The sequence below is a fragment of the Dromiciops gliroides genome, chromosome 3, assembly GCF_019393635.1.
Source record: "Dromiciops gliroides isolate mDroGli1 chromosome 3, mDroGli1.pri, whole genome shotgun sequence".
NCBI lineage: Eukaryota > Metazoa > Chordata > Mammalia > Microbiotheria > Microbiotheriidae > Dromiciops > Dromiciops gliroides.
The window spans coordinates 586,870,213-586,884,718 of record NC_057863.1 but is presented as its reverse complement, the minus strand read 5'-3'; the positions used below and the strand labels follow the sequence as shown (position 1 = coordinate 586,884,718).

The 14,506-nt window shown below is 40.7% G+C and overlaps 1 protein-coding gene across 2 annotated transcripts in view; it reads left to right on the top strand.

Moving 5' to 3' along the window:
• Nucleotides 1-14,506, top strand: part of CSMD2 (CUB and Sushi multiple domains 2) — a 1,007,742-nt gene that overhangs the window by 812,195 nt on the left and 181,041 nt on the right. For both annotated transcript variants that reach the window (XM_043994712.1, XM_043994711.1), the window contains exons 30-34: nt 1,655-1,849; nt 3,976-4,092; nt 9,587-9,700; nt 11,382-11,477; nt 12,737-12,940. In XM_043994712.1, coding sequence (XP_043850647.1) covers nt 1,655-1,849; nt 3,976-4,092; nt 9,587-9,700; nt 11,382-11,477; nt 12,737-12,940 — 726 coding nt within the window. The remainder of the gene's footprint in view (nt 1-1,654; nt 1,850-3,975; nt 4,093-9,586; nt 9,701-11,381; nt 11,478-12,736; nt 12,941-14,506) is intronic.

Here is a 14,506-nt window from a genome sequence, read left to right as displayed (position 1 = left end):
TATGTGCAGTGTTAGTGGAGGCAGTCTCAGAGGAAAGGCCCTGACATTCTAAGAGAAAGGCCTCTTGCAGAAGCTGGAATTTGAACTGAGACTTAAAGGAAGCCCGGGAAGCCAGCAGGTAAAGAGGAGTGAAAGCATTCCAGGCATGGGGGACAGCCTGTGAAAAGGCAGGGAGTTGGAAGAGGGAGTATTATGTGTGACAGACAGCAAGGAGGCCTTTGTGGCTGCATCACAGAGTGAGACTGGAGATAGAGCAAGGGCTGTCAATGCCAGGGAGCTTTACATTTGTTCTGTGGTGTGATGGGTGTGATCACTGATAGAATAAGAGAGAAAGGGCCTCAAGTGTCGAGGATAGTGCACAGCAGAAGTGCTTCACCAAGTGGTGGATAGAAGGAAGAGGGAGCATAGTGTAGCCATGGTAATCGTCATGCACTGGGAAAGAGCGGGTGAGGGGAGGGAGGGAGGTCACCTCAAGGATGGAGGATTCTATTATAGGAAATGAGCATGCTGTTAGTGATGTTTCTGAAACTCACATCTGACCCTGTAACTCCCCTGCTCGGGAAGCTTCCATGGCTCCCTCTTACCTTTACAATCAAACATAAACTCTTCTGGTTAGCATTTAAATTCCTTTAGAATATGACTGTGACATCTTTTTAAATTGATTCTGCATTCTAGACTGAAATCGCATTGCATCGTCACATGCCCTCTGCTCTACCTCAGCTGCTCCACTTGCAGTGGCTTGTGCATAACGTTCCATCTCTTTTCTCTGGCTTTACTTACTCAGGGTATTCTTCATTCCTGAACTATTTTCCTTCCTCACCTCATTCTCCTGGAAACACTGGTTCTCTTCAAGGTTCCGCTCAAGGCCCTCCCTCCTGAAGTTGTTAATGCTCTCTCTTCTGGAAATCCCTTCCCTACAGTAGAATGTCAGTGCTATGAGAGCCTGGCCTCATTTCTTTCTGTCTTCCTGTCCTTAGCACCTGACACAGTACCTGGAGGAGCAGGCACTTAGTAAATGTTGGTTCACTTGACTAGAAACAGGACCACTAGCTGTTCCCATCTTATACTGTGGTGTCCTTGCACAGGTTATCACCCATATCTGCAATCTACTCCTTACTCTCTTAGGAATCCTTTTCTATCCCTAAGAAACCACCCAGGTAACACCTCCTCTGGGCAATGTTTTTGGATTCCCCTGGTTGTTAGTGTTCTTCTTTCTCAAATTACCTTGCATTTACGTATCTAGTCATATGCTGTTCCTTGAGGATGGGGATGGTTTAAGTTGGTCTTTGTTTCCCTGGACCTAGCACTGTGTTTTTGCCCATGGTAGTCACTCAGATGTTTATTGATTTACAATCTGCCTGTTGTGATCAAGCCTACATATATCGTAATGTCTCAGAAATGTCAGTTGGGAGATGAAGTGATGATGGCATAGCTTTTTCTGAGTTCCTCTGGGAAACTTAACAGACCTTTCTTTGCTTCTGGGTTATATCAGTGGAAGCCCAATCTGGAGGCAGAGGAATGGATGAAGTGACATTAGCTCCAGGATTCCACTCTAAGATCTCACAGCTTCAACTTCCTGCCCCTCAGATAGAGCTGTTTCCCGTCAGGTCATGTTCATTTGTGGATGGAAAAATAATGATTTGTTCCTTTTCAGAAAATCCCCGCGAGTCATGTTTTGATCCTGGTTCTATTAAGAATGGAACTCGAACGGGAACAGACTTGAAGTTGGGTTCCACCATCACATACTACTGTAATGGAGGTTATGTGATTGAGGGCGCCTCCACACTGACCTGCATCCTGGCAGCAGATGGGAAGCCTATATGGAACAAGCCTCGACCCATCTGCACAGGTTGTATGACTCCCGATATGATCAGCATGGAAGAACTTCTGGGGTGGGCTCCAGAGTGAAGCCACGGGAGGATGCAATCCAGGCAAAGGGGATTGTGGAGCCCCGGGGAGAGAAAGTTAAGTGGGAACTGAGACACAAGTTAGAAAGGATATCTATATAAAGGAGAGATTAATGACTTCAAGGCCTCCCCTGCCAAAGGTGTCACTTGAGATAGCATTTAGTGGCGTGAGTACTGCTAGTTTTCTGTAGAACTGTATTAGACAGATTGTCTTCTCTGGTCTCCTACACTCACCCCACTGTCTATCCTGTGGCCCTTTCCTACTCATACCTTTTAAGGTGGTAGCTAGATAACTACTATATTTGATTTTTTTTTTAAGTATGAGAAAGATAAAGTGTTGGTGAATAAATATTATCAGTTAAAGTGTGGTTCAACTAAATAATCTTTTAACCGGATAACTAAAGCCTTAGTAGTTAAGTCAAATGTTTGTCAGATTATGTGAGTGTTGGATAACTCTGATACAGGTGATAACTTAGGTATCAGAATCCCAGCTCTGCCACTTACAACCTTTGTGAGAGTGAACAAATCATGTAGTCTCTGGGTCTCAGCTTATTCATCTCTAAAATGAGGAGTTTGGACTGGATGAACTTTGAGACTCCTTCTGATTTCAAATCTAGAATTGTAGAAGTAAGGATTGAGAACTTTAAAATGTGACCGTTCAGGGTTATTTTCATTTTAACGTAGCTCTTGGAGACTGTATATCTAATGGAGGGAAAAGAACTTCTCCTGCCCTCTACTCCAACCATCCATTATTACCATGATGTTACTTGGATGACCCAAGTTAAACCTCTCTCTATAGGAGCAGTTTTCCTTTAAGTCAGGACTTAAAAATTTTTGTGCTTGTCATGAACCCCTTTGTTAGTATGGTGAACCTTTGGACACCTCACAATCATGTTTTTAAATGCTTAAAATAAAATACAGTGGGTTACAAAGGAAATCAATTGTATTGAAATATAGTGATCAAAATATCTTTTAAAAGGATAGCAATCTGAAGTAGAAACTTCTGGTTTAGGTATACCTCCTTCCTCCCACTTCTCTATACCTTTTGGGAAAGAGTATTGCCTATACCCCTAAGCAGATAAACAATTTAAACTGCCCTTTCAGAATGGTGGCTGGTCAGAGCTGTAGAACAAAGGAAGGCCATAGGATGGGGAGAGAGGGAAGTATTAAGCACTCAGGTACTGGTTGGACTTTATTGTGACAAGAAGGAGCTGTTGGGCCCTCAGTCAGATTTTTCCTTTGGAGCCCTCTATACTCCTTTCCAGGGCAATATGCTTTTCTGTGAGAAGGCCGACGCCTTCTCCCTGATGAATGCTAAGAGATAAGATGGACACAAGTGTGGACATTCTGTTTTTCTCAAAAACATTGACTTGAAAACTCTGTGTTGAGACTGCCCAGAATCAGTTCTTTCACTCCCTCAACAACAGCGCTTTCACTTTCCCAACTCTCAACAGGCAGGGGCCACCCCCAAAATGTCAGGGCCCCTATTCTTTCCCACTGAAAATTTACTTGTTCTGCCTAGTTTTCCTATGTAACAATAGATAAGAATTTGTTATTTTATCATGTAAATACAACTGGGGAGGTAGGTGGCACAGTAGATAGAACACTGGGCTTGGAATTAGGAAGACTCATCTTCCTGAGTTCAAATCACACGCACGAATTGTGTGACCCTGGGCAGATCACTTCACCCTGTTTGCCTCAGTTTCCTCATCTGTAAAATGAGCTGGAGAAGGAAATGGCAAAGTTCTCCATTATTTTTTGCCAAGAAAACCCCATGTGGGGTCATGAAGAGTCAGCCATGACTGAAACGAGTCAATAATAACAACAAAAATACATGCCAGCCATGTGATCTCTACTCATTCCTGAGAAGGCCCTTAAGGGACACACCAATTGCTCAGTTGGCCTCTGAGATATTTGGGGGGCAAGAACTCCTTTCTTACCCCAGACATCATTTCCCTGTGCTACCGTGAAGTGGCAGTAGGGGAATGCTAGGATCAGGGAATATGATACTGAAGGGGGAAAGGGAAGCTAATGGTCATCTGCCCCTCTGTTTTTTTTTTTCTTTCAGCACCTTGTGGAGGCCAGTATGTGGGTTCTGATGGGGTTGTATTATCCCCCAACTACCCTCAGAATTATACACGTGGACAAGTCTGCCTGTATTTTATCGTGGTGCCAAAGGACTATGGTAAGTCCCCTCTGTGGTTTACTTACTTTTATCTGCAAGCTGGACAGTGTATAGTCCTTGCTATAAGTCCAAGGGTGAGAAAGTGTAGAATGTGTCCCAAAAGAGCCATGGAAATGTTTCTTCTCAGTCTTTGTTATGCTATACAGAGTAGGTGGGTCTTTGTGGCTTAATCTTCACATTGTTTTTTGTTTGTTTGTTTTGCAGGTGTAAGGGGCTAAAATTTAAGCATTTATTAAGGAGAATAAGAATTTGGTGAAGAGAGAGAGAAAGGCCTAGATTAATCTATCTATTAAAGGGAAAGTACATTTCTCCTGCTCTGCTCTCCATGAGAGTCCTGGCAAAAGAAAGCCAGAGCACCAGCCTCTCCCCCTCTTCCTCCCACAAGCAAATGTCACTTCCTGACGCCAAAGAAAAGCCCCATGTCCTTGCCCTCAGAGGCCTTCTCCTCATGGTGGAGCTTTCCTACAGCAAATCTCCAGAAGGTGGCGTCATTCCAATTGTTACACGGGGCAGTGAGGGTTAAGTGACTTGCCCAGGGTCACACAGCTATTGAGTGTCAAGTGTCTGAGGCCGGATTGGAACTCAGGTCCTCCTGAATCCAGGGCCAATGCTTTATCCACTGCACCCCCTAGCTACTTCTCTGGCCTAATCTTACATCCTCTTTAACACAACACCCTCAGCCATGGAAACTACCAATAAGGAGTTACTCTATCGTCTCAGCAGGGCACATATCTTTCTGCAAAGGGCCAGGTTATATGCCCTACAGAACAGGGCCAAAGTACATGCATCCCCCACTATGTGTGTGTGTAATAAAAGGTCTTATTGCTACCACAATACAGAGCCATGATAATGATGACCGTTATCTTGTTCTGGAACATATACATCAATGGTTGTGTGTGTATAGGGATTTTTCATGGGTGGGTAGGAATTTTATCTTCCCTCCTGGCTAGCTCTTAAGGACAATGTCTCTGTCTCCTCCTGTCACTCTCTCACAGGATAGCTAGTACAATGCCAGCTGTATAGGACCACTAAGGTCAAAAACTAAAGACAAAAATGAAAAAACAAAAATAAAACTTCTTAAACAGCGAAGTCCAGGAGTCACTGGACAAAGTTAGATTCTCAGGTCCTAATGGGCACAGTGGAAAGAACTGGAAGTGCCTTCAAATCCTGCCTCTGCCACTTACTACAGTTGTGATTTGGGTAAATTATGTAATTGCTCTGGGCCAAAATTTTCTCGTTACTCAAATGAGAAGGCTGAAATAGATGACCTCTAAGATTCCGGCTAGATATAAGCTATGATCCTAAGAACTAGGACTCCCTTTGATGAGTCCTTGGTGAATGCACAGTTGGCAAAGAGCAAGGCCTTCCTAAAAAATAATGCCTTTTTCTTTTCCTGGTGGCCCTTGAAGACTGGGTCAGGTACCAGGGCAGAGATTCTCCTACCACCTTTGCAAAGCTATATTTGTCCCTGTTCCTAGAATTCAATTCTATTTGGAGAGAGAAGTTATTCATCCTGTTGGACAGAAATAATGATCTCTGTAACCTAACAACATCTTTTGCTGAGAACTTCCTCATTTATGACTGTTCTCTATCCAAATGCCCTTAACCATGGTCTACTCTAGTAAAAAGAACCCTGGCAGTAGAGTTAGAGACCCTGGCCATAGATTCTGGCTTCACTACTTATTCCCTGTATTCCCATGGCCAGATCCCTTCCAGCCTATGAGCTTCAGTTCTTTTATCTGAAAAATGGAGGTAGTTGCATTAGAAGATAGGCAGTCTTTTTGTTTGTTTGTTTTTTGTTTTTTCTCTGTGACCCTATTTGGGGTTGTCTTATTTTATTTTTTTTTAGCAACATTTATTTTATTTTCCAGTTACATGTAAGGGCAGTTTTCAACATTCATTTTCATAAGATTTAGAGTTCCAAATTTTTTTCCCTCCCTCCCTCCCTTTCCTCCCCCCTCCACAAGATCGCAACCAGGTTATATATGTACAATCCACAAGTGTTCTTTTTATCAGTTTTTTCTATAGGGGTGCATAGTAAGCTTCCTCATTAGTTCCTTGGGATTGTCTTGGATCATTGCACTGCTGAGAGTAGTTAAATCATTCACAATTGCTCATTGAACAATACTGCTGTCACTACGTACAATGTCCTCCCAGCTCAGCTCACTTCACTATACATCGATGTTCATTAGTCTTTCCAGGTTTTTCGGGGATCATCCTGTTTGTCATTTCCTGTAGCACAAGACCATTCCACTACAATCATATAGCACAGCTTCTTCAGTCATTTCTCAATTGATGGACATTCCCTTGATTCTCAATTCTTGGCCTCCACCAAGAGTTGCTATAAATATTTTTTGTACAATTTATCCCCCTTTTCTCTTTTTCATGATTACTATTGTTAACTGTTTCCCTTCCATCCTATTCCCTTCCCCATGATATTTATTCTATTATCCATCTTCTTTCATCTTATCCCTCTTCAAAAGGGATTTGCTTCTGTCTGTCCCCTCCCCCACTCTACCCTTACTTCTTTTGCCCCTCTCTCTTTATCCCCTTCCCCTCCTATTTTCCTGCAGGGTTAGAGAGATTACTCCACCCAATTGGGTGTGTAAAAAATAAAAAAGATACAGTTCTCAAGAGTATCTTCTTCCCATGGAAGGATACAAACATTTTAACCTTATTGAGTAACATGTTTTTTCCCCTTTTTGCCTTTTCACGTGTCTCTTGAGTCATATTTGTAGATCGAATTTTCTGTTCAGTTCTGGGCTTTTCATTAGGAAAGTTTTAAAATCTCTTATTTCATTAAATGTCCATCTTTTCCCCTGAAAGATTATGCTTAATTTTGCTGGGTAATATATTCTTGGTTGTGCCTACTGGAATATCATATTCCAAGCCCTCCAATCCTTTAATGTTGAAGCTGCCAGGTCCTGGCGACTTATAATAGTCACTTTAATGCCATACTTACAAACTAGACTCACTAACAATATCAGTGACAGAAGCTCCAATTTTTATGAGCCATATCAAACTGTGAACTTCCAGGGAATCCAAGGGATTCCTATTTGATGAGTATCAAATCAAAGATAGCCATCAATCACAGAAAATGAGGAAAAGGAAACTCTAGACTATTGGATTAGGCTGGGGTCAGTCTTCCTGACTTTCCCTAGTCCAGTCCATTTTCTACTTATTGCTCAAACTGATCTTTCTCTCTTTTTTTAAAATAATAAGTGGGGCAGCTAGGTGGTGCAGTGGATAGAGCACCGGCCCTGGAGTCAGGAGCACCTGAGTTCAAATCTGGCCTCAGACACTTAATACTTACTAGCTGTGTGACCCTGGGCAAGTCACTTAACCCCAATTGCCTCACTTAAAAAAATTAAAAAAATAATAATAATAAACATTTTTATTTAAAGTTTTGAGTTTCAAATTTTACACAGATATAGGTTATATATGTGCAATTATGTAAAACATTACCATATTAGCCATTTTGTATAAGAAAACTTGAATAAAAGAAAAAATGGGGGCAGCTAGGTGGCGCAGTGGATAAAGCACCGGCCCTGGATTCAGGAGTACCTGAGTTCAAATCCGGCCTCAGACACTTGACACTTACTAGCTGTGTGACCCTGGGCAAGTCACTTAACCCCCATTGCCCCACAAAAAAAACCAAAACAAAAAAACAAAACAAAAAAAAAAAAGAAAAAATGAAAGAAAGTGAAAAAAGAAGATAGGCAGTCAGTACACTCTTACCTCTAAAGGCCATGATTCTGTTAAGTCTTGTTTTAAGACATCAGGAGCATTATCTCTGAAGTTAGGCAGAACGATGAATAGAAATTGCAGGATGAGGAAAACTTCTAAACTATTAGACATGTCCAGAAATGGAACAGTTTGCTTCAGGAGTCAGTGTGTTCCATATCATTGAAGGTATTTAAAAAGAATCTGGAGAATAGCTGTCAGAGATATTGTAGAGGAAATTTATTGTTTGGATACAGTTTGGACTAGGTGAGTTCTGAATATGCTTTCAACTCTATGATTCTGAGTCTTAAACTGATTTTTTAATGCTAAGGATATCTTGCAAGCACCTTCTAATGGGCTCATGACTTATTTATTCAGTTTGTCATAATTGATCCTAAAAGTGACATTGCAAGTAAGGTTAACCAGTCCATTAGAGGGGCCATAACATATGTACCATTGGCTGATTGTGTGTGTTGGTATTTACACATCAGTGTGTACCCTCAGCCAAATTGAGTACACAGATACTGGAGCCCAATAGAAGGTATTTTCTGTATGGTTCAATTTTTGACCCATGAAGTGTCCACCTAAGGAGTGTCCTAGGCCAATTACTTCCCTTGCTCACAGAGGATACTTAGTAAGAAATATAACTTCTCTAACCCTGGTTGGGACCTGTTCTCCCCATAAGCATTTCAGCTCAGCATGAAAATGAATTTCCAAATAATTAGAGTTGTTCAATTATTGAACAGATTTCTTTACAAAGTTCCTAGTCACTAGCATTATCTAAGTGGCCACTTATCAAAAGTGGTAGAGCAGGAATCCCTGCCTGGGGCAGTAGAGAGTTCCCATGGTCTTTTCCAGTAAGAGATTTAGTGATTTCAGGTGCTTAGTGGTTTCCCCATAATTCAAATTGAAGCAGGCCCCAATATGTCATCTCCTGCCTATGCAATACACCCAACCATCCAAATAGGCTGATCTGACCTATAATGTGTTTTCTTTGTTTTCCTTAAAACACGTCCTTTCTAGGAAATAAAGCAGAGTATCAAGGTTAAGCTTCTGGTATGCAGGGCAGATTGGGGTTTAATTTGCTTCTCTATCCCTTTTCTTTATGCTGTGCCTAAGGGAGATGAGGGAGGAGGCTGGCTAGGCCAGTTAAATTATGTTCACTACCAGCTTCCCAGGTTTCTCCTGTCTGCTTAAATCCTTAGCAAAGTATTCAGTCATTCAAAAGATAAGACTGAGAGCCTGTGTGCCTGGTCTCTGCTAGGCTCCAAACCAGTGAATATTTTACCAACCATACATTTTATGAGGTTATGAAGTAGAGGAACCATCAGAATTGCATGGGATAAATCAGAGAAAGCTTCTTGGAGGATGTTTGTCTCATTCAGGATTTTATAGGAAAGAACACTGATTGTTAGGACAGATTAAGATCAGATTAGAGCCAAAACTGGGTTTGGAGGACTGCAGAAAACTGATAATGAAACATGCTTCCTGATAGAGAGGTGGACTCAGAGTCCAAAATGAGACACACAAAAACTTTTGGAATGACATTTGTTTTGTTTGACTATACATGTTTTTAAAAGGGCTTTTTTTTTTATTTTCTCAATTAGGGGAAGAGTTGGGTTAGGAGGTAAAGAAAGTATATTTTTGTTGATCGAAAAAACCAAAAGAATTTAAAAAAAAAAGAATGAAATAGGATATCCTAGGAGGAGAATGTTTCCTGAATTCTTAAATGTGCCTTCCTTCTCTTATGTTGCTTCTATTTCCTCTTCAGTGGTATTTGGCCAGTTTGCCTTCTTTCACACAGCCCTTAATGATGTAGTAGAAGTTCATGATGGACACAATCAGCATTCCAGGCTCCTGAGCTCCCTTTCCGGCTCCCACACAGGTAGGAGGGGACACACCTGAATGGAGAGGGAAGCCTTAGAGGTGGGAAATAAGAGGTGAAAGGACAAAGGTCTATACTTAAGGGAATATTAAATACATTTCTGTCTTTATGACCTGGTGCTGAGTCCTTCTCTAGAACATAATAAAAGGATTTCTATCTTATTAAGTGTAGTTTGTGGGACAGCTAGGTGGTGCAGTGGATAGAGAACCAGCCCTGGAGTCAGGAGGACCTGAGTTCAAATCCAACCTCAGACACTTAACACTTACTAGCTGTGTGACCCTGGGCAAGTCAATTAACCTCAATTGCCTTAAAATAAAGAATTAAGTGTAGTTTGTAAAATGAAATTAAATGTTTATTCAAAATTAAATATTTGTTGCAATGGCAAAGCCATAAATGTTGGGAGCCTCCCCATATACACACACATGCACACGCACAGGCACATGACATAGACCTGAGTTGATCCTACTCCTCCCTCTCCCAAACAATGTAGTACTTATTTGGTTTATTTGATAGGTTGAATTCCCCTCCCCCGAATTATCATATATGTCATCTACAAATAAAAGCATGGAAGAAAAACATTTGTTTGGGAGTTTATTTTGTGCCAAATACTATGCTAAAACATGAAGATACAAACAGATACAACAACAAAATAATCTCAGCCCTCAAGGAGTTAACATTTTAAAAGAGGGAGAAGATAATAGCTTATGTTTATAGAGTGCAGACTACATTAAGAGCCTTACAATTATCTCACTTGATCCTCACAATAACCCTGAGATTCTGGTGATATTATTATTCCCATTTTACAGATGAGGAAACTGAGGCAGAGGTTCACACAGCTAGGAAGTGTCAAGTGTCTGAGGTCGTATTTGAACTCAGGCCCTCCTGAATCCCGGGCTGGTGCTTTATCCACTGTACCACCTAGCTGCCCCTCATGTCTTCTTAATTCCAGGCCCAGTGTTTTATCTACTGCTCCACCCAACTGCCCACAAATTAGGGAGTGGTAGGCATGGGAGGGTGCTGTGGCCTTGCTAAGTAGAGCCATTGACACACCCTCTCCAAAACCAATAGTAATATTGATTAATGTAGATAGTACTAATTAATCTTCCCAAATTGAAGAGAGTCTGGACAGATGGCCAAGTCTGATAGGACTGGAAGCTTGGCTTGCTCTATGGCCTTTGGCTTATCTTTTAGGTAAATTTTCTTATCTGTGAAGTGGAGATAGCAATCCCTGCTTTACCTGCCCTCAGGATTAATGTAAAGATCAAGTGAGAAGAACAGGGATATGAAAGCATTTTTAGATTTGATTATTTGTATCTATCCCAGGTAGCCAGAGTCCTAGATTTGCATTCAGAGGATCTGGGTTTGAGGCCTGACTTTGTTACTTATTAAATGTATGACCTTTGTGCATATCACTTCACACCTCTGGGTTTTTAGTTCACTGATTTGTAAAATGAGGGCTTTGAACTAACTGGTTTCTAAGGTTCCTTGTAGCTTCAAAGTTTTGTAATGCTCTGATCTTTCTAGTCTGCTTCAATTTTCCAGCAAGGAGTTTTTTCAAAAGGACTAGGAGTAACCTTAGCTGCAAAAGAAGAAATCTTGGTTATTATGGCAAATTTTAGCTAGTTAATCTAGGTTCCTTGGATTACTCTCACTTCTCACCTTTTTTTTTTTTTCCATATAGGAGAATCACTGCCCTTGGCCACCTCTAATCAAGTGCTCATTAAGTTCAGTGCCAAAGGCCAAGCAACGGCTAGAGGATTTCACTTTGTCTACCAAGGTGGGTAAGATGAGGAAGAGGGAGTTGGCTCCCAGCTGGGCCAAAAGGGATCTGTCAGTAGGGAACTCACATGATCAGGACTCTTTCTTCATGGACACAGTCTGACCACTAGATTTTATGTTCTTACAAATGATCTTTAAAAGAGAATTATCAAGCCTGGGGTATTTCTGTAATTCTGACTTAGATGGAGTTATGAAAACTTGGAGCTCCAGTCACAGATGTGAGGGCCTAGGTTCAACATTTAGTTCCTTTCTTTTAATTTGTAGCAGTTGGTCACCAGTGGAATAAATCCTTGGGCAACCAGATTCCAATACCCTGTGGTTTATATGAGGGACTCTTAGCTAGGGGTCCATGAACTTATTTTAATATTTTGATACCTGTATTTCACAATTGTTGGTTTTCTTTGTAACTGTATGTATTTTCATAATAAGGGGTCCATAGGCCACATCAGATTGCAAAGGAAGGTCATGACACATAAAAAGGTTAAGAATTCCTGCTTTAGACTGTGTTATTGGTCAAACTGGTACTTTGCTCAGGAACTTAACCACCTATGGCCAGGAAAATGCATTCACTAGACTGTGTTGGGGCCTTATTACTATTTTAGCATGGCTGCATCCTCTCTGGTGCTGAGTCCTTCTCTAGAACATAATAAAAGGATTTCTATCTTATTAAGTGTAGTTGACGAGGGTTCTGGGTCAAATGTGCCTTGGAAGCTTTCTGGAGATGCATCTCACAGAAATATTCTGAAGATAAGGACCACAATTGAGTTGTTTGACCCATAAATAGATCTCATGGTTAGAATTCCAGCCTGGAAGGGGTCAAAGGAAGGGGAAGGAAGTATTATGCCAATCTGGTTGTTTGGATCTGGGTAGTAGAGGAACCTCCTACCAAGTTATCTATTTGTCCTATCTATAAAGTGGGGCTGATCCTTGTGGATGTTTTTGGTTTTTTAATTTTTTTTGGTGGGGCAATGAAGGTTAAGTGACTTGTCCAGGGTCACACAGCTGGTAAGTGTCAAGTGTTTGAGGCCGGATTTGAACTCAGGTCCTCCTGAATCCAGGGCTGGTGCTTTATCCACTGTGCCACCTAGCAGTCCCCCTTGTGAATCTTTTTACAAAGAATATGTAGAACTCTCCGATAACAGCACAGGACCTTATTTGAACTAGTCTGTTTCTAGGCTTTAGTTTGGGGCAACAATAAAGGAAATTCATTTATGGTGCAATTGCCAGTCTCTCTTTTTATCACTCTCTCCCATATAGCGGTACCTCGAACTAGTGCCACACAGTGTAGCTCTGTGCCTGAACCCCGATATGGCAGGAGGATTGGAAGTGATTTCTCAGTGGGGGCTGTCGTCCGCTTCGAGTGCAACTCTGGATATTCTCTACAGGGTTCCCGTTATATTGAGTGCCTTACAGTGCCTGGGGCACTAGCTCAGTGGAATGTTTCTGTTCCCACCTGTGTAGGTGAGTGTTTGGAGATGGTCTGAACTGGAAGGGACCAGATGCCAGTGTGGGATATAGGTTTTCAAAAAGATCCCATGAAAGTTCCAGTTTGGGGGTGGTAGCAAAAGTAAGAGAAAAATCACTCCTAATGGGTGGGAATTATGTCCTTCTAGAGATCATCAATAAATGGTCTCCTGTCCATTAGCATGAATGAGGTCACTTCTTGTGTTATTACCCTGAATCCTCAAACAAATTTGTAAAATACTACCTACCACAGTTGAAAGCTAAGGGTTTGGAATTTTCTCCTGATTGTTGTATCTTGCTACTACTCTACTCTGCTGTTAATGGAGAATTAAGTATATCAGATCAAAAGCCACTACAGTTTAAAATATAGAATCTAGGATTAGATTTCTGGATTTCATTCATTCATTTACTTATTCCTATATTGTTTTAGCTGCTCAGAGAGATACAAAATTTTTGAAAAATTGTTTCTACCTTCAAAGAGTTTTTAGACTAATTGGAATGAGTACATATGTGCACAAATAACTATACTACAAGTGGACTATAAGTGCATAAAAGGAATACAAAGAAATAGCTATGAGAACAGATGAGAAAATAAGATAATTACATTTCATAGTAGATATGCCATTTAATCTGGGCAGCTAGTTTTCATAGTAGATAATGTACTGAGCTTGAAGTCAGGAAGACCCGGGGCTTAAATCCAGGCTCAGATACTTACTAGTTATATGACTCTGAGTAAATCACAGGATCTGCCTTCCTCCAAATTCTGAACTGTAAGATGGGGATAATAGTAGTGCCTTATCTCTAAGGATTGTGGTGAGGATAAAATCAGGTAACATTTGTAAAGCATTTGCCAAACCTCAAAGCACTATGTAAATGCTAGCTTCTGTTATTATCTTAGCATCCCCTGCCTTCTTCTCATCACCGTTATTGTTATAGATGTTGATAGGTGAAAATGGGAGTGGAGAAGAGGAGTGCAATTCAAGAAGAGGGAACTATATGCAAAGTATGAAGGATGGGGAATTATTTCAGGGAAATGCAAGTGTCTGTTTCAGTTGGAACATAGAATTCTTAGTATAGAGAGTCAGTAAATGAAAGGAGGAGGGTAGAACTAGGAAGATATAGGGAGAGAGTTTTCTACTCTGTAGACAAAACTTTTCTAAAAGTAGAACTGTTTAAAAAAAACACTAGAATGTGCTACTATGGGAGATAGTAAGTTTTTGTTCAATGTAGAGTCTCTGAAACTATCTCTAAGATTCCTATAGTACTCGATCTTTGATTCTATGAGATTTTCAAGGAATATCATAGATGAGATTTATGTTTTGGTTGTAGGTTGTAAAGCAAATCTTAGATTCTAAGATTCAGCTAGATTAGTCGAGAATGGTAGGTTTAAGCTAGATTTTAGAGAGTTTTGAATGTCAAATATCTTGGCATTTTTCATCTGGCAATAGATAGCCATTGCTTGATCACTTCAATCAATAATCATTTCTCCCCATCTAGGTCTTTACATTATAAAACTCTGCTTGCAACTTTTTTATGTACATAAATTATTTTGTAATTACAATT